At 53.4% G+C, this 27,888-nt stretch overlaps 1 protein-coding gene across 1 annotated transcript; it reads right to left on the reverse strand.

Annotated features, from left to right (window-relative positions):
* On the reverse strand, positions 1-27,888 carry LOC144487545 (inositol polyphosphate 5-phosphatase K-like). The gene is made up of 13 exons (XM_078205627.1): positions 27,712-27,888; positions 22,833-22,931; positions 18,950-19,057; positions 18,392-18,500; positions 15,491-15,607; positions 12,731-12,906; positions 11,516-11,627; positions 10,226-10,335; positions 7,923-8,115; positions 5,702-5,839; positions 2,930-3,013; positions 2,185-2,289; positions 1-877 (listed from the first exon to the last, which is right to left on the reverse strand). The coding sequence occupies exons 2-13, from the start codon at positions 22,898-22,900 to the stop codon at positions 782-784; spliced, it is 1,416 nt and encodes a 471-aa protein (XP_078061753.1). The 5' UTR covers positions 22,901-22,931; positions 27,712-27,888; the 3' UTR covers positions 1-781.

Here is a 27,888-nt window from a genome sequence, read left to right on the forward strand (position 1 = left end):
ATTCAATTTGTTTGGTTTAATCTGGGACACACAAGTGATAATATTCCTGTAAAGCACATTGGCGATAATAAAATAATGATTTTTTAAAATTTGGGAGTGTTATAATGAAGAGTGTAACTGTCACCAGTAACTAACCAGTAACCCCTGCCCCCTGACCTAGTGACCTCAGGATGTGCCTTCTTCATGAGCCATTCGTGAGGAAGTAAACATTGGAGTTCTGGAAATGGTGTTGCTTTTCAGATCTGAAGCTGAATGGACAGCGGCAAAGCACCAAGTGCAGCCCCCACGGACAGGGGCAGCCCCCACGGACAGGGGCAGCCCCCACGGACAGGGGCAGCCCCAGGGCAGCCCCCACGGACAGGGGCAGCCCCCACGGACAGGGGCAGCCCCCACGGACAGGGGCAGCCCCCACGGACAGGGGCAGCCCCCACGGACAGGGGCAGCCCCCACGGACAGGGGCAGCCCCAGGGCAGCCCCCAGGGACAGGGGCAGCCCTGATGGGGAGGTTACACCAGGGTCTATGGCCACATTCCCATCACTCCGCATTCTCCCAGAATCCAGCCCTCACTGGCACCAGGATAACACTCCGGGAGCCAGGAGATCCGGGAGCCGTGCTGACGCGGTCCCAGCTCCTTGTGCTTGTTTCTGGTACAACCGCAATACAGACAGGACTAAAGACAAGACAGGCCGATTGATAGTCAGGGTGGGTGCAGAGGTGGAGTGAGGCCACTACTGTTGCCGTGGGCGATAAAGTGAGGCACGTGATCCAGCGATCGGGCAGTCAACATGTGTCTGAGTCTCCCTGAGCCAGGCTGTCACGTGACATTTCCATTCCATTCACAATCTCCAGCGGATTGCCCGCACATCCTGGCTGGATCTGAAAAACAGACACACAGTCATACTAAACCTTTCACAAACTCAGCACTGACCCTCCGACAGTGCGGCACTCCCTCAGTACTGACCCTCTGACAGTGCGGCACTCCCTCAGCACTGACCCTCTGACAGTGCGGCACTCCCTCAGCACTGACCCTCTGACAGTGCGGCACTCCCTCAGCACTGGCCCTCTGACAGTGCGGCACTCCCTCAGTACTGACCCTCTGACAGTGCGGCACTCCCTCAGTACTGACCCTCTGACAGTGCGGCACTCCCTCAGTACTGACCCTCTGGCAGTGCGGCACTCCCTCAGCACTGACCCTCTGACAGTGCGGCACTCCCTCAGTACTGACCCTCTGACAGTGCGGCACTCCCTCAGTACTGAACCTCCGACAGTGCGGCACTCCCTCAGTACTGACCCTCCGACAGTGCGGCACTCCCTCAGTACTGACCCTCCGACAGTGCGGCACTCCCTCAGTACTGACCCTCTGACCCTCCCGCAGTACTGACCCTCCCTCAGCACTGACCCTTTGACAGTGCAGCACTCCCTCAGCACTGAACCTCCGACAGTGCAGCACTCCCTCAGCACTGAACCTCCGACAGTGCGGCACTCCCTCAGCACTGAACCTCCGACAGTGCGGCACTCCCTCAGCACTGAACCTCCGACAGTGCGGCACTCCCTCAGTACTGACCCTCTGACCCTCCCGCAGTACTGACCCTTTGACAGTGCAGCACTCCCTCAGCACCGACCCTCCCTCAGTACTGACCCTTCGACAGTGCAGCACTCCCTCAGTACTGACCCTCTGACAGTGCGGCACTCCCTCAGTACTGACCCTCTGACAGTGCGGCACTCCCTCAGTACTGACCCTCTGACAGTGCGGCACTCCCTCAGTACTGACCCTCTGACAGTGCGGCACTCCCTCGGTACTGACCCTCTGACAGTGCGGCACTCCCTCAGCACTGACCCTCTGACAGTGCGGCACTCCCTCAGCACTGACCCTCTGACAGTGCGGCACTCCCTCAGTACTGACCCTCTGACAGTGCGGCACTCCCTCAGCACTGACCTGGGGTTAGATACAGAGTAAAGCTCCCTCTACACTGTCCCCATCAAACACTCCCAGGACAGGTACAGCACGGGGTTAGATACAGAGTAAAGCTCTCTCTACACTGTCCCCATCAAACACTCCCAGGACAGGTACAGCACGGGGTTAGATACAGAGTAAAGCACTCCCAGGACAGATACAATGCACCTGTAAGAATTTTCCATCCTCTCATTTAGATGCGGTGTGGTTAGTGGCACTGAGCGATTACCTGGAACGTGCTGCTAACTCCCACAATAGACTCCAAGTTGCTGCTGTAATAGCAGAGGAGAAATTCTCCCCCGTCTCTGGGGACCTCTTCACCATTCAGATAGACCTGGAAGAGACAGTGATGTCGGTGTGTCTGAGCAGGAGGAACGGCACAGAGATCAGTCACAGTGCATCGAAAATGCTCCAGTTACATTGGGCTGCTGTGTGCGTGTGTGAGCGAGACAGTTCAGAGCAGAGTCGTGTATAAAACTGGAGATCGCACTTGGAATCCTGTGAACAGTTTCTAATCTGCATATTGGGAATGGATAGAGGCTGTGGACAGGGTGTAAAAACAGTCGCACCCAGACTGAGAGATTGAACAGACTGAGTCACAGAGATTTACAGCATGGAAACAGGCCCTTCGGCCCAACCCGGCCATGTCGTCCTCTTTTTTAAACCCCTAAACTCATCCCAATTGCCTGCATTTGGCCCATGGGGGGGGGAAGGGGTGGAGGGAAGAGGGGCGAGTGGCCTAGGGCAGGGGGTGTGGCCTAGGGCAGGGGGTGTGGCCTAGGGCAGGGGGTGTGGCCTAGGGCAGGGGGTGTGGCCTGCCAAGAAAGTGTAAAACAGATTTGTATACTTGCTTCATTTCTGATTCGTTGTTATTTTGGAGATTGGAAATACAGCTGTTGGACGGGGCTGGGAAGTTAAAGGTCAGAGGTCGGATAGTGAGGGTTACGGTCAGGCAGAGGTCACTCGCTCCTTACCTGGTAAATGCCATCATTGACCATCAGCTCATCGTCCTTCACCCAGAGATACGTCACATAGTCACTCTGACAGCGGAACCCAACCTGTAACGACACGCAGAGTCAGCGACACCCCCACCTCACCTCCCTCGCACTCCCCCCGCCCCCCCTCCTCCACCCCAGTCCCTCCCCATGGAGGGACCACCCCCGCTCACAACAACAACAACTTGCATTGACAGCGCACTGAGAGAGCGCCAAGATACTTCACACATTGTTGAAGGTGCTTCTTCTGCTCTGTGACAGAGTTAACTAATTAGCCCCACTGCCCCCCGCCTGCACAACACCTCCCCCGCCCCCCAAAAACACATTGTCCATTAATAATCTATCCAATCCACTGTGAATGTTCTGATTGGACCTGCTTCCTCTGCCCTTTCAGGCAGCGCCTTCCAGATCGCTCATCCCAAAACCATAAAATCCCACCCGAGCTCAATGGACCTTCCCAATGTCCGCCCCTCGCCCGCTCCGATTCCCGTGGCACACAGTACGGTAAAATTCCGGTCACACTGTACAAACAAACCCCCCGCCCCCCTCTGCTTCGTTTGTTAACTTTATTAAACTGGGTTACTGACCTTCCTCTCTTTACAAACTCTATCAAATCCCTACAGTGCAGAAGGAGGCCATTCGGCCCATCGGGTCTGCACTGACTCTCTGATAGAGTATCTTACCCAGGACCCCTCATCCCACACAATACCACGGCCAATTGACCTGACCAGACTGTGGGGGGAAACCGGAGCACCCAAAGGAAACCCACGCAGACACGGGGAGAACGTGCAGACTCCCACAGACAGTGACCCAAGCCGGGAATCGAACCCGGGTCCCTGGCGCTGTGAGGCGGCAGTGCTGCCCCCTGTGGCCAGCTATGATCTTGAACACTTCCACTAAATCTTCCTTTAACTTTCCCTGCTCCAAAGGTGTCCTCTGGGATAAGTAGCTGAAGCTTTGACAGTGTGGGACACGCACTGAACACCATCCTAGTTTCATTCTTTCACCGGATGTCACTGGCTAGGCCCAGCATTTATTGCCCATCCCTAATTGCCCCTTGAGAAAGTGATGGGGAGCGGTGTTCTTGGACCACTACAGTCCACATGGTGTAGGTACACCCACAGTGCTGTTAGGGAGGGGGTTCCAGGATTTCCACGTATCTGCTGCCCTTGTCCTTCTAGATGGAAGTGGTCGTGGGTTTGGAAGGTGCTGTTCAAGGATCTTTGGTGAATTGCTGCAGTGCATCTTGTAGATGGTACACACTGCTGCTACTGAGCGTCGATGCGGAGGGAGTGGATGTTTGTGGATGGGGGGCCAATCAAGCGGGGCTGCTTTGTCCTGGATGGTGTCAAGCTTCTTGAGTGTTGTTAGAGCTGCACCCATCCAGGCAAGTGGGGGGTATTCCATCACACTCCTGACTGTGCCTTGTAGATGGTGGACAGGCTTTGGGGAGTCAGGAGGTGAGTTACTCGCCGCAGGATTCCCAGCCTCTGACCTGCTCTTGCAGCCACTGTGTTTATGTGGTGAGTCCAGTTGAGTTTCTGGTCAATGGTAACCCCAAGGATGTTGACAGTGGGGGAATCAGTGATGGTTACACCATTGAGTGTCAAGGGGCGGGGGTTAGAGTGTCTCTTATTGGTGATGGTCATTGCCTGGCATTTGTGTGGCACGAATGTTACTGCCGCTTGTCAGCCCAAACCTGGATATTATCCAGGTCTTGCTGCATTTGGATACGGACTGCTTCAGTATCCGAGGAGTTGTGAATGGTGCTGAACATTGTGCAGTCATCAGCTCCACTTCTGACCTTATGATGGAGGGAAGGTGATTGGTGAAGCAGCTGAGGATGGTTGGGTCGAGGACACTGACCCTGAGGGACTCCTGCAGAGATGTCCTGGAGCTGAGATGATTGACCTCCAACCACCACAACCATCTTCCTTTGTGCCGGGGATGACTACAACCAGTGAAGAGTTTCCCCCAAATCCCATTGATTTCAGTTTTGCTCGGGCTCCTTGATGCCACACTCGGCCGAATGCTGCCTTGATGTTAAGTGCTGTCACTCTCACCTCGCCTCTGGAATTCAGCTCTTTTGTCCATGTGTGAACCAAGGCTGTAATGAGGTCAGGAGCTGAGTGACCCTGGCGTGACCCTGAGTGACCCTGGTGAAACCCAAACTGGGCGTCACTGAGCAGGTTATTGCTGAGCAGGTGCTGCTTGATAGCGCTGTTGATAACCCTTTCCATCGCTTTACTGATGGTCGAGAGTAGACTGATTGGGCGGTAATTGGCCGGGTTGGATTTGTCCTGCTTTTTGTACCAGGAACTACCTGGGCAATTTTCCACATTGTCGGGTAGACGCCAGAGTTGTAGCTGTACTGGATGTTAGTAAAGGGAAATCTGTAGGGTCAACAGGGCTGAGGACAAGTCTGGATATTGTCCAGGTCTTGCTGCGTTTGGACACAGATTGTTGCAGTCTCTGAGTGGCGGCAAATGGCGCAGGTTATTGGCAGAGGCAATGTCACGACGCTGGCACTGAACTGAATTGAACCAATCCTGAAAGTATAACTTGTTGTCCTGACCAATTACAAGACAAAAATCTTCAAAAAATAACAAGACTTTTTACAGCAGCGATCATCATTGTCACCTACGTTCCTTGTGAGGAGGGAGATGGGAATGAAGGTGGGCATGGGGGGGTTGGGGGGGAAGAGGAGGTGCGAGGGGGTTGGGGAAATGGGTTACGTTTTTAAGACGTTACCTTGTACAGCCCGATCCAGTCCCAGGTGCTGCTGGGATACTCGTCCAGCATGCAATAGGAGATGACAGCATCGCATCCGGGAATCCATTCCCCTTCAGGCAGCAACTCCACCAGAGCCCGAGTGATCGTCTTCTCAAACTGGGGACAAGATAGAGACAAACATCAACAACACCCAATCTCCCCCCAAAACATAAACCCCATCCTAATCCCCCCCACCTCCCCGACACACTGACCCCACCCCCAATACACTGACCCCACCCCAATCCCCTCCCAACACCCTGACCCCACCCCAATCCCCCCCGACATCCTGACCCCACGCCAATCCCCCCCCCGACACACTGACCCCACCCCCAATCACCCCCGACACACTGACCCCACCCCAATCCCCCCCCGACACACTGACCCCACCCCCAATCACCCCCGACACACTGACCCCACGCCAATCCCCCCCCCCGACACACTGACCCCACCCCAAACCCCCCCTGACACTGTCCCCACCCCAATCCCCCCGACACACTGACCCCACCCCAAACCAGTAAAGCATTGACCCGTTGCACCCAGCGGAATATCCACATCACTAATCCAGGTTGGCCAACTGGAAACCATTTGTCTGCTAGGACAGAGGCCCCATAAACATCCTCTCATGTCTTACTGGTTAAAACATTTAACCATCACGGGGATCCGGACAGGGGATATACACTCTGGGTCAAAGTCATGTTACAGGGACATCTGGCCTGTGTATCCAGTAATACCGCTTTACTGCACCAGAAAACGCGATGTTATTTTACCACAGAGAAAAGGCTCTGTCCAGACTGAATATCTGGCCCCATCTTCACTGCTTCTGTTGGATATTCTGTACCATTTGTCCGCAGGACTGAATCATCGCTGCATTTATCACCTAGTGTTGAGTCACCTCTACTGGAAAAGTGAATTATACAGCATCAGTTTTCAGCCTGCCAAACTCCGTGAAGGATCTCGCTCACTGGACTGAATTCTTGACTCTGGCCTCTCATAAAACAATCGTCCTTTTCTTTGTGATCTTTGTTCTGAAAATCTTTCCGTCTCGATCCCCCCTCATGGTTTTTATGAGCGTAAAGGAGGCAACTTTGCTACCCTCCTCCCGTGTTTGAGTCCGTGAAAATAAACTAACCCTTTGAGTTTGCTATGGGCTATTACTAAAAATTGGATCAGATAAAACCTGTGGGGTTGGGAAATACGCTATGGCTTAGAAAGGAGAAAGCAAATCAAAATACCTTTCTGCTTCGAGACAAATTGCTGTTTAAATTAACCCCTCGCCTGTCTGTAACGCCTGCCTCAGAGAGAGCGTGACCGAGGTGTGGTTAGGGGGAAGACACGGGGACGGAGGGACGAGGGGGAAATGCAAGGATGGAGGGACGAGGGGGGGGGGGTGGAGAGAGACGCGAGGATGGAGGGATGAGGGGGAAACACGAGGATGGAGGGACGCAGGGGGAGAGACGCGAGGATGAGACGTGGGGACGGAGGGGGAGAACGTGGGAACAGCGGGGGGGGCCATTGGGATTGAAACTCTTACGCTGGCAGGATTCCGCCACCCATTCCTGAGGTTTCATTAGTGAAGCAGCAACATTCTGTCAGCTGGGTGCTGTCGGGTTATCCACCCTCTGGAGTCTCCAGAGTTGAGGGTTAATCTCCCGGGAATGCTGCAAGGGCAGGATTCCTCCCCATTCGCTGAATAATTCTCTTCATTCATGATAAAGTTATTGGAAATGAGAGTTTGAAAAAAAAGACCAATTGATTGGATGGAGTGGCTGGAAACATGATATCACAGAATTCCTACAGTGCAGAAGAGGCTATTCGGCCCATTGATTCTGCCCCAACTCTCTGAAAGAGCATCTCACCCAGACCCAATCCCCCTCCCCAACTCTGCAACCCCACAAATTTAGCATGGCCAATCCCCTAACCCGCACATCTTTGGACTGTGGGAGGAAACCGGAGCACCCGGAGGAAACCCACGCCGACACAGGGAGCATGTGCAAACTCCACACAGACAGTGACCCAAGGCCGGGAACTGAACCCGGCTCCCTGGCGCTGTGAGGCAGCAGCGCTAACCACTGTGCCACCGTGTTGTTCAAACTTCCAAGAACATCCGATCAGAGTTGGTAACCTGGTCTGGCAGTAGGTGCACCCTTCTGAAGAGCCCTCTGGTTCAGCACCATTAGTATCCAATCCCCCTGGCCCTCACCTCCAGGCAGAAGGTTCCCAGCACTGGTTTGTGGTCGCTGATCCCATACTCCATCTGGCTGTCGTAGGTATTTAGAATCACGTTGATTGGTTTGTTGGAATGTGATGTTTGAGCCTCAGTCTCTCCGGCCTGGGAACAGTCTTTAACCTTCCAGAGAATCCGGTCTGTCCACGCCGGTTTCCGTTTCTTCCCACTGGGCGGGAGAAGGAGTAACAACAGGTCAGAAGCAAAAAGGGAGCGGGATCCGAGGGGGGGAACTTGGTCAGAGTGGAGTGTTGGAAAATGGGTGAGTGGCACTAAGGGGGCTACGCTTGGTTTCACATTAACTGAAGATGTGACGGAGTAGAGGGTGAGAGGAATGATTTGATCAGTTGGGGGGACCCAGATAAAGACTCACAATCTAACAATGAGAGTGGTGGTTTTTGGCAGTGTGAATGGGAAGCACATTTCACACAAAGCGGAACTGGAAAACTGGAACTCTCAACCTCGACGGGATGCGGGTCCACTGAAACTCTCAACACCGAGGATACCAGAGGGGCTGGAGCCAATGGAAATGGGGTTGAGGTACAGATCTGCCTGGATCTAACTGATTGGTGGTACAGGCTCGAAGGGCTGAATGGCCTTCTCTGGTTCATTCGAACATATGAGGAGTAGGCCATTCAGCCCATCGAGCCTGCTCCCCCATTTAACCCTGATCATGGCTGACCTTCTACCTCAGTGCTACCTTCCTGCACTATCCCCATATCCCTTCATTCCGATAGGACCCTCACCCCTCCTGCTCGCCACGGTCGGGTCACTTTCCCGACTGGCTTTTTGTACCTTACAGAAGGTAAATTTATTGCAAACCATGTATTAATTTTTAATTATTATCCAGTTGCCTGTTGTGCTGTTTAATATATTTCTCCAATCTACCTTTGCTCTCAGAACTTTGTAGTTTCCTTTGTTTAAAGTTCCAAGTTTCAGATAATCACTTTCCTGTAAAATGCTCAATCTTCCCGAGAGCCAGCGCTGCAGCGAGATTATTTATCAACCCTTTCCCATTCACAATACAAAATTTAAATAGTCTGTTCTCGAGTCAGTTCCTCAACGTTCTGGAACACACTCCAGGAATTCATCCTGTGTGTAGTGGTGTTGATGAGGGTCACTCAGTCTAGATGTAGACACATGTAACCCAGTGAGGACCATGTTCCCCTGTTACACACACCTCGAATTGCTGATTTATAATTCACCCAATCTAGTGGCCATTAAACAACTCCTGCCAAGCTTTGCTGCCTCTTCCTGTTTCTACATCAGGATCTTACTTTATAGTTTATTTATTTATTAGGGTCACAAGTCGGCTTACATTAACACTGCAATGAAGTTACTGTGAAAAATCCCCTAGTCGCCACACTCCGGCGCCTGTTCGGGGACACCGAGGGAGAATTTAGCGTGGTCAATGCACCCTAACCAGCACATCTTTGGAGTGTGGGAGTAAACCAGAGCACCCGGAGGAAACCCACGCAGACACGGGGAGAACGTGCAGACTCCACACAGACAGTGACCCAAGGCCGGGGATTGAACCCGGGTCCCTGGCGCTGTGCCGCCCCCTGTGCCACCGATCCGATTGCCACTCTTACCAATGTACTGGCACCACCCTTCATTAGCACCCATCCTCCCTAAGCACTGACTGACTGGGCGGCACGGTAGCACAGTGGTCAGCACTGCTGCTTCACAGCTCCAGGGTCCCGGGTTCGATTCCCGGCTCGGGTCACTGTCTGTGTGGAGTTTGCACATTCTCCTCGTGTCTGCGTGGGTTTACTCCGGGTGCTCCGGTTTCCTCCCACAGTCCAAAGATGTGCGGGTTAGGTTGATTGGCCAGGTTAAAAATTGCCCCTTAGAGTCCTGGGATGCGTAGGTTAGAGGGATTAGCTGGTAAATATGTGGGGGTAGGGCCTGGGTGGGAATGTGGTCGGTGCGGGCTCGATGGGCTGAATGGCCTTCTGCACTGTAGGGTTTCTATGATTCTATGAGCTGTCAGTCCCCTTGTTCACCCTGCAGTCCGCAGTAACAATCAGGGTGATAGCTTTTGGTGTTAATTCAGCTACCTTGTTGTGAATGCTGTGTGCATTCCGATAGGGGAACAATGGGGCAGGCTGGAGGGGCTGAATGGTCTTCCCCTGTTCCTATGAAACGGGTTCGAGGGGCTGAATGGCCTCATCTCGCTCCTGTGGACTTGGCTCAAGAGACTAAAAGGATGCCGGTTCCTGTGTCTACAACCAGGGATTGGAGGAACATGGAGCCAATGGGAAAATGAGTCAAGTTACCTGGTGTCATAATGTGTGGAGTCCAGGTTGAATTTGTACGTGGGTTTGAACAGGAGCTGTCCCTCCAGGAACCCACTCAGGATCGGTTCCGTCTTCTTAGCCCGGTTCAGCTTTTGGGAACAGGAACCAAGTGAAAGCAGTGGAATTGCACGGAATACCAAACACACGCATCCAGCCATGCCGGACACACGCCAAACACACGCACCCCAGCCCATGCCCCGCACACGCACCCCAGCCCACTCCCCACACATGCATCCAGCCACACCCCGCACACACCATACACACACACTGTGTGGGAGCTTTACTCTGTATCTAACCCCGTGCTGTACCTGTCCTGGGAGTGTTTGATGGGGACAGTGCAGAGGGAGCTTTACTCTGTATCTAACCCCGTGCTGTACCTGTCCTGGGAGTGTTTGATGGGGACAGTGCAGAGGGAGCTTTACTCTGTATCTAACCCCGTGCTGTACCTGTCCTGGGAGTGTTTGATGGGGACAGTGTAGAGGGAGCTTTACTCTGTATCTAACCCCGTGCTGTACCTGTCCTGGGAGTGTTTGATGGGGACAGTGTAGAGGGAGCTTTACTTTGTATCTAACCCCATGCTGTACCTGTCCTGGGAGTGTTTGATGGGGACAGTGTAGAGGGAGCTTTACTTTGTATCTAACCCCATGCTGTACCTGTCCTGGGAGTGTTTGATGGGGACAGTGTAGAGGGAGCTTTACTTTGTATCTCACCCCGTGCTGTACCTGTCCTGGGAGTGTTTGATGGGGACAGTGTAGAGGGAGCTTTACTCTGTATCTAACCCCGTGCTGTACCTGGCCTGGGAGTGTTTGATGGGGGACAGTGTAGAGGGAGCTTTACTCTGTATCTAACCCCGTGCTGTACCTGTCCTGGGAGTGTTTGAGGTGGAGATGCCGGCGTTGGACTGGGGTGAACACAGTAAGAGTTTTAACAACACCAGGTTAAAGTCCAACAGGTTTATTTGGTAGCAAATACCATTAGCTTTCGGAGCGCTGCTCCTTCGTCAGATGGAGTGGAAATGTAGAGGGAGCTTTACTCTGTATCTGACCCCGTGCTGTACCTATCCTGGGAGTGTTTGATGGGGACAGGGTAGAGGGAGCTTTACTCTGTATCTAACCCCGTGCTGTACCTGTCCTGGGAGTGTTTGATGGGGGACAGGTTACTCTGTATCTAATCCTGTTAAATGTGTATAAAAGCCAAGAGAATCACAAGTGGCTTTTCCACTCTTGGGCTTTGAGATCTTTGCCCTCGCCCTTTGACCCTAAACCTCACCTGGTCCTTGTCCCACAGCAGGTGGCAGCGGTTCTTGGTGATGGATTCCCGGATGAAGTGCAGTCCATGATCGTCAATGCGGAAGTTGAGATCCCCGAACCAGAAGACCAGGCTGTGGGGGGGTGATACACGTTAGTGACGGGAAAACAGCCAATGCCAGCACAGCTCCAGAGGCATCAGCAATCGCAATCCAGCTCCATGGTGTTGCCCTTCACTCCCACTGCTCAGTCTCACAGGAATGGAGTACTGATCAATCGCTGCTCAGCTGGCCCTCGAGTAGTGGTATTGTCACAGGACTGGTGACCCAGAGGCCCAGTGGACATGGGTTCAAATCTCACCGCACCAAATTGTGGAATTTAAAATCAATTAATAAACGGAATTGAAACGTAGGGTGGAATTCTCCCAAAAAATTCAAAGTGCTGAATTTGCGGGACAACTGGAGTAATTCACGCTGTTTTTTTCAGTGGGAGTTGAGAGAAGAATCTCCCGCACTCTGAGCACTGCAGAGGGTCACCAGCACGAATATCATTCAATTTCAGAGTGGGGCCTATCCCCGCTGGAGAGGCTGAAACCAGCGCGCTGAGTGGCCACTGCACACGCCCCGGGATCTGTCCGCGCCCCGGGATCTGTCCGCGCGCCGGGATCTGTCGGTGATCCGAGGTCTGCGCATGCGCAGTGGCTCTGCACTGATGGCCTCTCGATCGCTGGCCAGCCCCACAACACCTGCTCTCTGCCCCCCGACAACCCGATCGCTGCCCCCCGACCATTCCCAGGCCCAGCCACAAAACCCCTCCCGGACCATCTCCAACCCTGCCCCACCCCAATTCCCCATCTCCACAGTCCCGACCTCCCCCTTCCCCCCAGCCTGATCGTTGGCCTCCCTCCCTTCCCCACCAATCCCTATGCAGAGTGGCAGCGGGACCCCCCACCACCGATCGCCCCCCTGGGCCCTGCCCCCATGCCTAATGGGCAGTGCCAGGTTGTCCCCTGGGTATAGGCACATTGCTCCTTGGGCAGTGCCAGAGGGCGACCTCCCAGTGCCTGACCCTCTGGGAGGGGCCCCAATTGCCCCCCTTCACTCCAGTGAGGTTGGGCTGCTAGTTCCCCATTCGTAGGGGAGCTACAGTAAACCCCGCTGGAGTGAAACACTCTGCGGGGTGGGAGATGCGAGCTCTTCCTGGCCAATTGGCGGGGGGGCGGGTGGCTGGTACTCACTCGTGGTCCAGGATAGCCTGAGCCTTGCAGCCGCTGAACTGCTGCATCTCCAGAATCCGCTCGAATGAATCCAGCCTCTGGCTCTTGTTCTCCATGTGAGCCGGCAAGTGACAGTTCAGGAAGCAAATCAGGTGTCCATAGATAGAGAGGCGAACAACCACACCCCCCTTGTTACCCTGAGAGAGAGAGAGAGGGAGGTTCACACACAATACAATAGCCAGTGCCAAGATCTCAGTGAAAGTTGCTTCTTACCCCCAGTGCCTGTCCCTTTAAGGATCAATCAGCAGAGTAAGGGTCACATGATCTGGGGTACCAGTCAGGGAGCAGGCTGGGGAATGACCGGGTACTCGGGGTTCTGTATTCCGAGCCATCCCGGGAGCTGAACGCGGCGATGAGGCTACCAGCCTCTGCATCGCTTAACCTGCAAATAAACCGGGTGTGTTTCCCCTAAACTGATGAACGAGCATCTTTACATCAAGACAAAGGCAAACCAAACAATCCTCAGGCTGGGAGTATCCAGGTTACACTGACGTTGATTAAAGTAAAGGGTTTTATCAAGATGCCCTCTTTGGACAGATAGATCCTTCTGACTCCTCCTCAGAGGAACAAAGAACAGTACAGCACAGGAGCAGGCCCTTCGGCCCTCCAAGCCTGCGCTGATCATGTTGCCTCCCTAAACTAAAGCCGTATGCACTTACGGAGTCCGTATCCTTCCATTCCCATCCTATCCATGTATTCGTCTAGTTGCCCCTTCAATGCCCCCATTGTACCTGCTCCCACCCCCTCCCTGGGCAGCGCCTTCCAGACATTCACCACCCTCTGTGTAAAAAACTTGCCTCGCACATCTCCTCTAAACCTTTCCCCACGCACCTTAACCCCATGTCCCCTAGTGCTGGACTTTTCTACCCTGGGAAAGAGGACAGAACACAACATGTGCAGCACTTTGTGTATTTCTGCCAAGCGAGTGAAATAGGTCAGGAGGTGAAGCATAAGGTAATTCTGCCGAGTGTGTGAGGAACCCCCAACATATAATCTGATTCACAGCCCCAACGCGGCCCCAACCCATTCAGTGGGCTGGTGGAATTGGTGAAGTCAGATTTCCAGCCTAAATCATCAGTTATACTCCAGAGATTCAAGTGGAGAACTGGACTAGGGAGTCAGGGAGTGACTGAGTGGCTTGACTGAGTGGCCTACTCTCGCTCCTAAGCCCCATGTTTCCAAGAGATCCAATCTTCAAACGATATTGGAAACTTTTCAGGTCCAAGTTGAAGAAAATGTCAATTCCAGGAGTGAAAGATATCTAATCTTCGCTAACTCACCTCGCCTTGGACAGAGGGAATGGCAGGTTGACACCTGACTGGAGTAAGTAGCAACATTCTCAAATCACTCTTCAACATCAGTAAATGGCGAGGCAGCTCAGAAAAAACACAAGGCAATGGCCTAGTGGCATTATCGCTAGACTATTAATCCAGAAACCCAGCTAATGTTCTGGGGACCTGGGTTCGAATCCCGCCACAGCAGATGGTGGAATTTGAATTCAATAAAAAAAATCTGGAATTAAGAATCTACTGATGACCATGAAACCATTGTCGATTGTTGGAAAAACCCATCTGGTTCACTAATGTCCTTTAGGGAAGGAAATCTGTTGTCCTTACCTGGTCTGGCCTACATGTGACTCCAGACCCACAGCAATGTGGTTGACTCTCAACTGCCCTCCAGGGGCAACTAGGGATGGGCAATAAATGCTGGCCCAGCCAGTGACGCCCATGTCCCACAAATGAATAAATAAAAAATAAAAAATCAGTGAGAAAACTCTCAATACTGAATTCCTTGATTTAATCGGGATGCGGGAATCTGCAGCGATTATCTGGGTCATAATCTCATAGGAACATAGGAATTATGGGATATAAAGTAGACAAATCCGGCCCTGCTCTGCCCTTCAATCAGATCATGGCTGATCTCTCCCTGGTCTCAAATCCACCTCCCCACCTGTTCCCCATATCCCTTTATTAATCAGAAATATATCCATCTCCTTCTTGAAACCAGACAATGATTCAGACTCCACCGCGCTATGGGACAGCGAGTTCCACACATTAAAAAACTTTAAACTTTTTAAAGGTTTTTAATTTATTATTCATAAGTAGGGCTTACATTAACACTGCAATGAAGTTACTGTGAAATTCTCCTTGTCGCCACAGTCTGGCGCCTGTTTGGGTCAATGCACCCTAACCAGCACATCTTTCAGACTGTGGGAGGAAACCCACGCAGACATGGGGAGAGCGTGCAGACTCCACACAGACAGTGACCCAAGCTGGGAATCAAACTCGAATCCTGGCGCGGAGAGGCAGCAGCGCTAACCCACTGTGCTATTGTGCTGCCCCAAATTCACCACCCTCTGCGAGATGTAGTTCCTGCCAAGTGGATCCCTCTCTGTGGGATCTTGCTTTGCAAGTTACCACATTTCACTGCCTAGAAGAAGGACGAGGGTGTCCTAGGGTCATGAAAGGTGTTATACAAATGAAAATTTGGTCTTTATTTTGCTCTCTCTCTCTCCACAGATGCTGAATGATCCGTTGAATGTTTCCAGCAATGTCTATTCCCACCCCCCCTCCCCTCCCGCACCATGGGCACTGCCTGAACACGAGGGAGGGGTTTCACACACAGCGGCGCAGACTGAGGGGGGGCGGGGGGCGGAGGTGTGTGTGTGTGTGTGTGTGTGTGTGTGTTGGGGGGAGCATGGAGGAGTAGTGACCTGCTTACCCAGTATCCAAACAGGCCTGTCCGGGTGTAATTGGTCTCCAGGTCCCGGATGTAAGGGAGATGCAAACACTTGACAAAGATCAGCAAGAGGACCCCTTGCATCCGGATTGAGGTGATCTGGGGAGAGAGGTCAGAGGTTAAAGGTTAGATACCATTCCATTCGCTTACTCCCCTTCCCGCTGTTTGGTCCCCTCTGTTGGGGACCCTGTTCCATGGGCCTCAGGACACCCCCAACACCTTCTCACACAGCACTGAACCATAACTAACTGGCCATGGTGAATGGACACAAGGAAACTCAGTCTGGCCTTCCTGATCACACTTGGAATACTGTGTGCAGTTCTGGTCACCCTATTATAGAAAGGATATTATTAAACTAGAAAGAGTGCAGAGAAGAGCTTTACTAGGGTGCTACTGGGACCTGATGGATTGAGTTATAAGGAGAGGCTGGATAGACAGGGACTTTTTTCTCTGGAGCGTAGGAGGCTGAGGGGTGATCTTATAGAGGTCTATAAAATAATGAGGGGCACAGATCAGCTAGATAGTCAATATCTTTTCCCAAAGGTAGGGGAGTCTAAAACTAAAGGCCATAGGCTTAAGGTGAGAGGGAAGAGATGCAAAAGGGTCCAGAGGGTGGTGAGTGTCTGGAACAAGCTGCCAGAGGCAGTAGTAGAGGCAGGTACAATTTTGTCTTTTAAAAAGCATTTAGACAGTTACATGGGTACAATGGGTATAGAGGGATATTTAAAGTTAAAGTTTATTTATTAGTCACAAGTAAGGCTTACATTAACACTGCAATGAAATTACTGTGAAACTCCCCTAGTCGCCACACTCCGGCGCCTGTTCGGGTCAATGCACCCTAACCAACACGTCTTTCAGACAGAGAGAGGAAACCGGAGCACCCGGAGGAAACCCACACAGACACAGGGAGAGCGTGCAAACTCCGCACAGACAGTGACCCAAGCCAGGAATCGAACCTGGGTCCCTGGCACTGTGAAGCAGCAGTGCTAACCACTGTGCCACAGTGCCGCCCCATGATATGGGCCAAACGTGGGCAATTGGGACTGGCTTATTGGTAAAAACTGGGCGGCACAGACAAGTTGGGCCGAAGGGCCTGTTTCCATGCTGTAAACCTCTATGGTCAGTCTCTGATCGAGGGGATCAGTCCGGGAGGCCAGAGCGAAGGCAACACGTTCAGCAGCTGCTGAGCTGTAGCCCAGTGTCTCTGTCAATCTCCTTGCTTAACGGTCCCACAGCTGCCAAAATGCTGAGGGGTCTGGGTGAAGGAATCCATTGTGTCGGCCAAATGAGGTCAGCGTAGTGCGTCAGACAGAGGGGCTCACAGCTTAAAAACTAGGCCATCAAAACACTGCAGACACAACACTGCTGCAAGAGAGAGAGAGAGAAAGAGGCAAAGAGAGACCGTGAGACAGAGAGAGAGAGAGGCAAAGAGAGACCGTGAGTGAGAGAGAGGGACAAGGAGGGAGAAAAGTTCAATGGGTTTACATACAGAAGGAGAAGTTTGTATAACAAACAAGGCTTTGGAGATAAAACTGGAATTAATTTCAGAAAAAGGCTAAAATGTCAGTTTCCTTGCCTGGGGGCTGATAACTCTCTCTCACAGGCAGCAGACATTTTTTGGAAATTCATTTACAGGATGTGGGCGTGGCTGGCCCAGCATCTATTGCCCCTTGAGAAGGTGGTGGTGAGCTGCCTTCCTGAACGGCTGCAATCCATGGGGTGTAGGTACACCCACAGTGCTGTTAGAGAGGGAGTTTCAGGATTTTGACCCAGAAACAGTGAAGGAACAGTCAATATATTTCCAGGTCAGGATGGTGAGTGACCCGGAAGGGAACCTCCAGGTGGTGGTATTCCCACCGAGGAAGAATTTTCCTTTCGTCCCGATTCTTGCGCTCCATTCCCGAGTTACTCTCCCTCCCTCTCTCTCTGGCCACAATCTGACATTATAAACCAGTCTGTTTGTGAACTTGGTGTCAGCTGTGATCCCAAATGAGCTTCACTTTACACCATCACCAGGCGGCCCATTTCCAGCTCCATAACATCGGACCAAACCCTCACTGTGCCTTTGTTACCCCCCAGACCCCCCCATTCGAATACACCCTGACTGACCAACCACATTCTACCCTTCCCAACCGCGTCTAACTCCCACTGAATGCTGTTCGCCTCTCGTTCTCCCAAGCTCTTCCCCCGCTGCGCTCCCCCTCCCCGTCCCCTTCCCTGCCCCTCCCTCCCCCTCCCTGGCCCCTCCCTCCCCCTCCCTGGCCCCTCCCTCCCCCTCCCTGGCCCCTCCCTCCCTCCCCCTCCCTCCCCCTCCCTGCCCCCCTGGCCCCTCACCAAGAGACCATTCAGCCCCTCCAGCCCGTTCTACCAATGAGACCACAGCAGATCTGGTGCCTCACCACCATTCGTCCACCTTTGTTCCACATTCCTCGTTCTCTGCACACATCTAAAACCTTTCAATCTCAGCCTAGAGCCCCTCAAACAACACCGCCCACCCCCTCCGACCCCCCCGCAGAGATCAGAGTGTTTGTGTGTGTGTATGGGGTGGGGGGGTGGGGCGGTGGGGAGTTTCCAGATTCCCTGTGGGTGAGGAAGTGATCCCTGACATTACCCCGAACACCCCGAATTGAATTGAAGATTCTGTCCCGTCGTTCTGGTTCTTTGTCCCCATGGTTTTACCCTTTTACTGCCAGTCTGGTTCTGCTGAATCCGCACTGTATTCCCTCCCAGGCCAATCCTGAGGTGGGGAGCTCGGAACTGAACACAGTGACTCCAGATGGGGTCTGATTCAATCTTTACATAAACTGGAACATCCTTTCCCCCCCCCCCCTTTGTATTCCAGCCCCATTCAGATAAAGAGCAATGTGGCAGTGACGGGTTTACCTTGACGTAGCCCAGAGGGGCCAGCGTGGCGGTGAACAGGATGGTCCACGGGTCACTGAACGCCAGGTCAATAAGGAATGATGACAGCTTCGAGTTCACTTCCTGTAAGCTAATCAAACCATCACAATCAGGGGGTTACGGGGTCACATTCACCCATGGGAGCCAATCAGCTCTCAGTGCGCTGGCAACAATCACCACCCCCTCTCCTCGCCCCCCACCCCTTCAACCCCACGGGGAGGTGCAGATTCAAATGGAACAGAAATGTCAGTGATGTTCTGGGCTCCGATTGCTGCAATGAGTGAGGCAGCCAATCTCAGCATCTTGGGGGGGGGGGGGGGGGGGGGCAACAGACAGAGCGTCAACGTCCCAAATTCATTAACTCAAATCCCCCCCTCCCAATGGCACCCCCCTGCTGGACACCCAAAACTGTCACGGTACACCCCCCACCCGGCAAAGGCATCACAGATCACACCCTCCCACTCAAAGGCGAATTAACCACCCCCTCCTCAATGGTAGAGTGGGCCCCCACCCAATGGCGTCAGGGGGCCCTGCCCTTACCCGATGATGTACATGTCCGGCTCCTGTATCTGAACATCCAACTGCAGCAGATTGGTGACATCATCAGGAGGCGCCGCAGTTCCAACGTTCCAGGTTAAAATATGGAGCCTGGAGAGAGAGAGAGAGAGAGAGAGAGAATGGGAGAGTCAGTGTGTGTGGGACCCGTACCCCAGTGCGAGTCAGTGTATGTGGAACCCGTACCCCAGTGAGAGTCAGTGTGTGTGGGACCCGTACCCCAGTGAGAGTCAGTGTGTGTGGAACCCGTACCCCAGTGAGAGTCAGTGTGTGTGGAACCCATACCCCAGTGAGAGTCAGTGTGTGTGGAACCCGTACCCCAGTGAGAGTCAGTGTGTGTGGAACCCGTATCCCAGTGAGAGTCAGTGTGTGTGTGACCCGTACCCCAGTGAGAGTCAGTGTGTGGGGGAACCCATCCCCCAGTGAGAGTCAGTGTGTGGGGGAACCGTACCCCAGTGAGAGTCAGTGTGTGTGGGTCCCGTACACCAGTGAGGGTCAGTGTGTGTGTGACCCGTACCCCAGTGAGAGTCAGTGTGTGGGGGAACCGTACCCCAGTGAGAGTCAGTGTGTGTGAAACCCGTACCCCAGTGAGAGTCAGTGTGTGTGGGACCCGTACCCCAGTGAGAGTCAGTGTGTGTGGAACCCGTATCCCAGTGAGAGTCAGTGTGTGGAACTCGTATCCCAGTGAGAGTCAGTGTGTGTGGGACCCGTATCCCAGTGAGAGTCAGTGTGTGTGGGAACCGTACCCCAGTGAGAGTCAGTGTGTGTGGGACCCGTATCCCAGTGAGAGTCAGTGTGTGTGGGAACCGTACCCCAGTGAGAGTCAGTGTGTGTGGGACCCGTACCCCAGTGAGAGTCAGTGTGTGGGACCCGTACCCCAGTGAGAGTCAGTGTGTGTGGAACCCGTACCCCAGTGAGAGTCAGTGTGTGTGGAACCCGTACCCCAGTGAGAGTCAGTGTGCGTGGAACCCGTATCCCAGTGAGAGTCAGTGTGTGTGGAACCCATACCCCAGTGAGAGTCAGTGTGTGTGGAACCCGTATCCCAGTGAGAGTCAGTGTGTGTGGGACCCGCACCCATTACCCTCTCTGTGGGGAAGGTTTTTCCAGCTGCCAGTGAGAACTTTTCAACAGCTTCCCTCTTTCATGTTTATCTCTCCGTCTATCCATCTCTCCACCGGCCTCTGTATCCCTTCCTCTTTACCCGCCTGTGCCTCTCACTCACTCTCTCCCCTCCTAACGTGTTTCTCTCTGTCAGTCACTCTCTGCATCAGCTCTCTCTCCCCCAATCCCTCCTTGCCTTTGTCCATTGCTGTTTTTACTCTCTCCCTGCAGCCTCTCTCTGTCCCTCCATCCCACCATCTCTCTCCCTCCATTCTTCTCTCTCTTTCTCCTCCCTCCTTCTCTCTCTCTCTCTCTCTCCCCCTCCATCTCTCAGTGCCAGCCTGTGCTGAGTTCCACGGAGATTACGATTAAGCCTCTTTTCTCTGTACAATGGACCCAGCTCCAATTAGTCGCCACGGTTAATGAGTTCAGACAGAGTGACCCTCTCACTGGAGCCTTTCAAAAGAAGGTTTGGCAACAGATTTATTCAGAAAACAGGATTACGTGGGATTTAAGGAATGGTGTTAGCTTGGGGGTGTGTTTGGCTAACAGGAGCGGCGAGCTGGGCCTGGGGAGGGGGTTTCCACAGGCTGGGGGGTGGGGGGAGAGAGAGAGGATGTGGGTGTCACTGGCTGGCCAGCATTTATTGCCCATCCCTAGTTGCTCTTGAGAAGGCGGTGGTGAGCTGCCTTCTTGAATCGCTGCAGTCCCTGAGGTGTAGGTACACCCCCAGCGCTGTCAGAGAGGGAGTTTGCCGAGGTTATAAAGGAGGTTCACCAGGATGAAACCAGGGATGAGGAACCCGAGTTATGTCGAGAGATTAGAGAAGGTGAAACTGTTCTCTTCAGAGAAAGTTAAAAGGAAACCTAAACTAAATGTCTAAATTGATGAGGAATTTTGGTGCAGCGAGCGGGGAGAAACTGTTTCCTTCGATAGTTGGATTGGAAACCAGAATTCACCGATTTAAAATCTATCACAAAGACGCTAAATGGAAAACTGAGTGCTTACTTCTTGCAACAGTCTGGAGTTCGGAATCTGAAAGGGTAACAGATTCCAGGGAAATTTCAGAGAGTCAGTGTGGTACAGAAGGAGGACCCTTTGGCCCAACAAGCCCAATGCTGGCTCTCTATAGAGTAACCCACTCAGTTCCATTGCCCCATTCTACATAGGAACGCAGGACTTAGAAGCAGGAGTAGGCCATTCGGCCCCTCGAGCCTGCTGCATCATTCAATAACATGGTGATTGATCTGGGCGTGGTTTCAGATCCACTTTCCTGTCTGTCCCCTTAAATAAATTTAGTGACCCAGCCTCCACTGCTCTCAGCTAATGGGAACAGTGATTCCTAATCCAAACCTGTCCCAATCTGGTGATCCTGGACCAGATCTCCCCTCAATCTCCGTTTCCTCCAAGGAGAATATCCCAGCCTTCTCCAACTGAACCTAGTAGCTAAACCGTACAATGTTCAGCATCATTCACTATACCTCAGATACTGAAGCAGTCCATGTCCAAACGCAGCAAGACCTGGATGTACAATCACTGAATCCCCCACTGTCAACATCCTGGGGGTTACCATTGAACAGAAACTGTACCAGAACCAGCCATATAAATACTGTGGCTCCCAGCGTAGGTCAGAGGCTGGGAATCCTGCTGAGTGTAACTCATCTCCTGACTCCCCAAAGTCTGTCCACCATCTACAAGGCACGAGTCAGGAGTGTGATGGAATACTCTCCACCTACCTGGATGGGTGCGGCTCCAACAACACTCAAGAATCTCAACACCATCCAGGACAAAGCAGCTCCACTTGATTGGCACCCCATCCACAAACATCCACTCCCTCTACCCAGTAGCAGCAGTGTGTACCATCTACAAGATTCACTGCAGCAACTCACCAAGACTCCTTAGGCAGCACCTTCCAAACACAGGACCATCACCATCGAGAAGGACAAGGGCGGAGTTCCGTTCTGAGGCGAGGCTGCAATAACGGGGACCATGAGGATGCCCACGGGGGGGTTTTGGGTAGAATCAACAGGCTGGTTTATTTGCCGGATGTTCATTGGACAGCGTTTAAATCCTAACCACCGGCAGCCTGGGGGGCCCTGATGATGTCACGGAGTGATCATGTGACCGCCCCCTAAAAGGGACATGTCACAACACAGTAAATTGAAAGGTTATAAAGATAAAAGCTGGATTGTGGGAGTGATTCTTCCAAAGAGCTAGCACAGGCACAATGGGCCAAATGGCCTCCTCCTGTGCTACAAGATTGTGCTGCTATCAGGACTCAGAATTACTGACGTTACTGCCCCCAGTCTGAGTCTCTCACTCAGGGAGTGTGTGGAAGGCAGTCTGTGGGAGCAAACCCCATCCGGGAGAAAGACCCCCCACCCTCAATAAATCCACCCTGCCGCTCCCCCCCCCCCCGCCCCCCCCCCCCCCCCGACAACACCCCCCCCACTGGCTTTATACTGTTCTTCAGCTGGGCGAACAACAGACTTGTGAAGCCTCTTGTGGCCAAATATCCCTGCGACCAGGTTGATGAGTTAATAGAGGACTGACTGGAACCCTTGGAACTCAGACCCCAGTGGGACTCAGTGCCCTGAGGAGGGGAAGGGGTGATAATTTGATGCCCCGTGACCCTGACAGTGTGCGAGGCTCAGGCCGGACTCAGCACAGGTGGACAGGGCTCAGTAATAGCGTCTCCGGGGCGGGGGGGGTTAATGGGCATCTCCGGGGGTGGGGGGGGTAAACGGGCGTCTCCGGGGTCTCTTACCCAAACTTGATGACTTTGTTTGTGCCACGGACGACCCCCAGACCCTCTGCGGGACGGCATCTCTCCATATCCTCAACCCTGGGGTGGGACGGGAGGGTTCTGTAGGGAAAGAAATCACAAGCAAAAGGATTAGATAGAGGGGGGCCCTCCCTCAGCACTGACCCTCTGACAGTGCGGCACTCCCTCAGTACTGACCCTCTGACAGTGCGGCCCTCCCTCAGCACTGACCCTCTGACAGTGCGGCCCTCCCTCAGCACTGACCCTCTGACAGTGCGGCACTCCCTCAGTACTGACCCTCTGACTGTGCGGCCCTCCCTCAGCACTGACCCTCTGACAGTGCGGCACTCCCTCAGCACTGACCCTCTGACAGTGCGGCACTCCCTCAGCACTGACCCTCTGACAGTGCGGCCCTCCCTCAGCACTGACCCTCTGACAGTGCGGCCCTCCCTCAGCACTGACCCTCTGACAGTGCGGCCCTCCCTCAGCACTGACCCTCTGACAGTGCGGCCCTCCCTCAGCACTGACCCTCTGACAGTGCGGCACTCCCTCAGCACTGACCCTCTGACAGTGCGGCACTCCCTCAGCACTGACCCTCTGACAGTGCGGCACTCCCTCAGCACTGACCCTCTGACAGTGCGGCACTCCCTCAGCACTGACCCTCTGACAGTGCGGCACTCCCTCAGCACTGACCCTCTGACAGTGCGGCACTCCCTCAGGACTGACCCTCTGACAGTGCGGCACTCCCTCAGCACTGACCCTCTGACAGTGCGGCACTCCCTCAGCACTGACCCTCTGACAGGGATTGTGGGTCTGGTGCAGTCACACAAAGTTACTGAGTGCATCCTGGGACCATGCAGTCAGGAGGCCATTCAGCCATGCACCTCCTCCACCCCCCTATCAGAGCAGAGCTCGTCTGAAAGCCAGTGTCCCCTGGAATTCCACCAACCAATGACAGCCTTTGGGGGAAAGGGACCCCCATGGGGCTGTTGTACACTATTGAATTTCACATCACTGTCACCCCTCACTCTGACTGGATGATCCAATGTCAGAACTGGACCCTGTTTGCCCCAGTATCATTGTGCGAAATCTGTGCTGCACACGCCCGCCCCCCCCCCCCCCCCCCCCCGCCGAGGTCTCTGGAGGTGTGGGGCCTGCAAAGGCCCCACACGGGGGCTGATTGACTGAAAGAGGAAGTCATTGTGGCCTCAGTAAATTGTGCAGCATCATTTCCTGCAGCTTATCACCTCCATTCTCAACTCAAACCTTTCAAAGCTTCTACATTTTGAAAGAATAAACACACCGAAAGGAAGCAAACGCCTCAAAACACCAATTTTAACTTTCAATTCTTGGGAGCTTTACTCTGTATCTAACACTGTGCTGTACCTGTCCTGGGAGTGTTTGATGGGGACAGTGTAGAGGGAGCTTTACTCTGTATCTAACCCCGTGCTGTACCTGTCCTGGGAGTGTTTGATGGGGACAGTGTAGAGGGAGCTTTACTCTGTATCTAACCCCGTGCTGTACCTGTCCTGGGAGTGTTTGATGGGGACAGTGTAGAGGGAGCATAACTCTGTATCTAACCCCGTGCTGTACCTGTCCTGGGAGTGTTTGATGGGGGACAGTGTAGAGGGAGCTTTACTCTGTATCTAACCCCGTGCTGTACCTGTCCTGGGAGTGTTTGATGGGGACAGTGTAGAGGGAGCTTTACTCTGTATCTAACCCCGTGCTGTACCTGTCCTGGGAGTGTTTGATGGGGACAGTGTAGAGGGAGCTTTACTCTGTATCTAATCCCGTGCTGTACCTGTCCTGGGAGTGTTTGATGGGGACAGTGTAGAGGGAGCTTTACTCTGTATCTAACCCCGTGCTGTACCTGTCCTGGGAGTGTTTGATGGGGACTGTGTAGAGGGAGCTTTACTCTGTATCGAACCCCATGCTGTATCTGTCCTGGGAGTGTTTGATGGGGACAGTGTAGAGGGAGCTTTACTCTGTATCTAACCCCGTGCTGTACCTGTCCTGGGAGTGTTTGATGGGGACAGTGTAGAGGGAGCTTTACTCTGTATCTAACCCCGTGCTGTACCTGTCCTGGGAGTGTTTGATGGGGACAGTGTAGAGGGAGCTTTACTCTGTATCTAACCCCGTGCTGTACCTGTCCTGGGAGTGTTTGATGGTGACAGTGTAGCGGGAGCTTTACTCTGTATCTAACCCCGTGCTGTACCTGTCCTGGGAGTGTTTGATGGGGGACAGTGTAGAGGGAGCTTTACTCTGTATCTAACCCCGTGCTGTACCTGTCCTGGGAGTGTTTGATGGGGACAGTGTAGAGGGAGCTTTACTCTGTATCTAACCCCGTGCTGTACCTGTCCTGGGAGTGTTTGATGGGGACAGTGTAGAGGGAGCTTTACTCTGTATCTAACCCCGTGCTGTACCTGTCCTGGGAGTGTTTGATGGGGGACAGTGCAGAGGGAGCTTTACTCTGTATCTAATCCCATGCTGCACCTGTCCTGGGAGTGTTTGATGGGGACAGTGTAGAGGGAGCTTTACTCTGTATCTAACCCCGTGCTGTACCTGTCCTGGGAGTGTTTGATGGGGACAGTGTAGAGGGAGCGTTACTCTGTATCTAACCCCGTGCTGTACCTGTCTTGGGAGTGTTTGATGGGGACAGTGTAGAGGGAGCTTTACTCTGTATCTAACCCCGTGCTGTACCTGTCCTGGGAGTGTTTGATGGGGACAGTGTAGAGGGAGCTTTACTCTGTATCTAACACCGTGCTGTACCTGTCCTGGGAGTGTTTGATGGGGACAGTGTAGAGGGAGCTTTACTCTGTATCTAACCCCGTGCTGTACCTGTCCTGGGAGTGTTTGATGGGGACAGTGTAGAGGGAGCGTTACTCTGTATCTAACCCCGTGCTGTACCTGTCCTGGGAGTGTTTGATGGGGGACAGTGTAGAGGGAGCTTTACTCTGTATCTAACCCCGTGCTGTACCTGTCCTGGGAGTGTTTGATGGGGACAGTGTAGAAGGAGCTTTACTCTGTATCTAACCCCGTGCTGTACCTGTCCTGGGAGTGTTTGATGGGGACAGTGTAGAAGGAGCTTTACTCTGTATCTAACCCCGTGCTGTACCTGTCCTGGGAGTGTTTGATGGGTCAGAGAGTTTCTCTATCTCCACCTATCGCCTGAGATGGAAATCTAGCGTTACTAAATTGTTCCATATTGTCCAATGATGTGCAGGTTAGGTGGATTAATCACGGTCAACGGATGTGGTTACGTGGATAGACGGGCGGGCCTGGGTGGGATGCTCTTTCGGAGAGTCAGTGCACACTTGATGGGCCAAATGGCCTCTCTCTGCACTGTTGGGATTCTATGGTTCTAATTTGTGCACAATCTCCTCCAAATAGGACTGCGATAACACGCAGATAATCCGGTGTTTTTGTGATGTGGATTAAGGGTTAAATTGTGGTCGGGACACAGGGGGAACTTTCAACATAGAAGCAGTGGAATCTTTTATCTGAGTGGGGAGACAAAAACTCAGTTATTGTCTCATTAGAAAGACAGCATCAGTGACAATGCAGCACTCCCTCAGTGCAGTCTGCCCAAAGCCCTAGTCCTTGGAGTGGGGCTCAATCTCTTACCCCTCTGACTGAGAGATACCCGCCAGCCGCAGACAGACAGCCGCTCTATGTATACATATAGGTGAGACTCTCTGGTTGGACAGGCAATCACTAGCTTACTCAGGGATCTCATACTCCACCACATGGGCCTGAGGTTATTATACCCTTTAACAGAGTTTGCAACAGTCACTGGACACAAAATAGACACACAGCCACATTGAGACCAGAAATGTGGCCAAAGAATTGTACAGTCCCTACAGAGGGAGGCCATTCGGCCCATTGAGTCTGCACTGACATTCCAACAGAGCATCTTACCCAGGCCCCTATCCCTGCAACCCCCACAGCCGATCCACCCAACCAGCACATCTTTGGACTGTGGGAGGAAACCGGAGCTCCCGGAGGAAACCCACGCAGACACGGGGAGAACGTGCAAACTCCACACAGACAGTGACCCAAGCCGGGAATGGAACCCAGGTCCCTGGCGCTGTGAAGCAGCAGTGCTAACCACTGGGCCGCCCTCGGTTTGATGCCAAGTCTTAAAGGAGAGAGAAGTGGAAGATTCAGGGAGGGAATTTCAGAGTTTTGGGTGCAGGGAAGTGGGGCTAATGGTGGAAGAGGCCAGAATTAGACGAGTGCAGTGATCTTTGGGGGGGGTGGTTGGCGGAATATGTGGGGGGGACATCTGATTGTCACAAAGTGCTGGTGACAATGAAATTAGATAGCAGCAAGAGGGTTAATGTCCAGGGTGGGGGGTAGGATCCAAACTTGTCCCCCCGCCAGAGAGTGCCTGTTTGGAGGGTGGGTATTTGGGAGAGATTCAGCCTCCCCGGGGGACAAATTGAAACTAACTGGCAACAAAGTAACCCAAAACTGACACAAAGTAGAAAGTGACACTGAAATGGACACAAAGTATCTGGAAATGGATGGGGCGGCACGGTGGCACAGCGGGTTCGTGCCACTGCCTCACAGCGCCAGGGTCCCGGGTTCAATCCCCGGCTCGGGTCACTGTCTGTGGGGAGTCTGCACGTTCTCCCCGTGTCTGCGTGGGTCTGAAGGATGTGCGGGTTAGGGTGCGCACTGGCCGTGCTAGATTGCCCCTTAGGGGGACTGGCTGGGGTAAATACACGGGGTTGTGGGGACAGTTCCTGGCTGGGACAGGGGCCAGTACCGGCTGGATGGGCTGAGTGGCCTCTCTGTGCTCGGTGCGGTTCTCTGGCCGGGCGGGATGGGCCCCGGGGGCCGGACTCTCTGCGGGGGGATCCCGGCTGCGCTGCTTTACCTTCGGCCTGAGAAGCTGCGGCCGCTCCCGGAGCCCCGGCCCCGCTCTCGGTCTCCCTCCCGGTGCCGGTGTGTCGGAGCCGCGGAGCCGCCGCCGCCGCTGCTGCTTAAAGGGGATGTCGCCGCCCGGCCTTAAAGGCGGCAGCGGCCGCGGCCGAATTTTATTCCACTCTTTGTT

The sequence above is a fragment of the Mustelus asterias genome, unplaced genomic scaffold (assembly GCF_964213995.1).
Source record: "Mustelus asterias unplaced genomic scaffold, sMusAst1.hap1.1 HAP1_SCAFFOLD_862, whole genome shotgun sequence".
Taxonomy (NCBI): domain Eukaryota; kingdom Metazoa; phylum Chordata; class Chondrichthyes; order Carcharhiniformes; family Triakidae; genus Mustelus; species Mustelus asterias.

Coding starts and splice junctions, on each gene's coding strand:
- LOC144487545 (XM_078205627.1), bottom strand. CDS start 22,900: ATGGAGAGATGCCGTCCCGCAGAGGGTCTGGGGGTCGTCCGTGGCACA. Junction 12,907..15,490: donor CAGGCCTGTTTGGATACTGG/GTAAGCAGGTCA, acceptor TCTCTCTCTCAG/GGTAACAAGGGGGGTGTGGT. Junction 878..2,184: donor GAGTTAGCAGCACGTTCCAG/GTAATCGCTCAG, acceptor TCTGTTTTTCAG/ATCCAGCCAGGATGTGCGGG.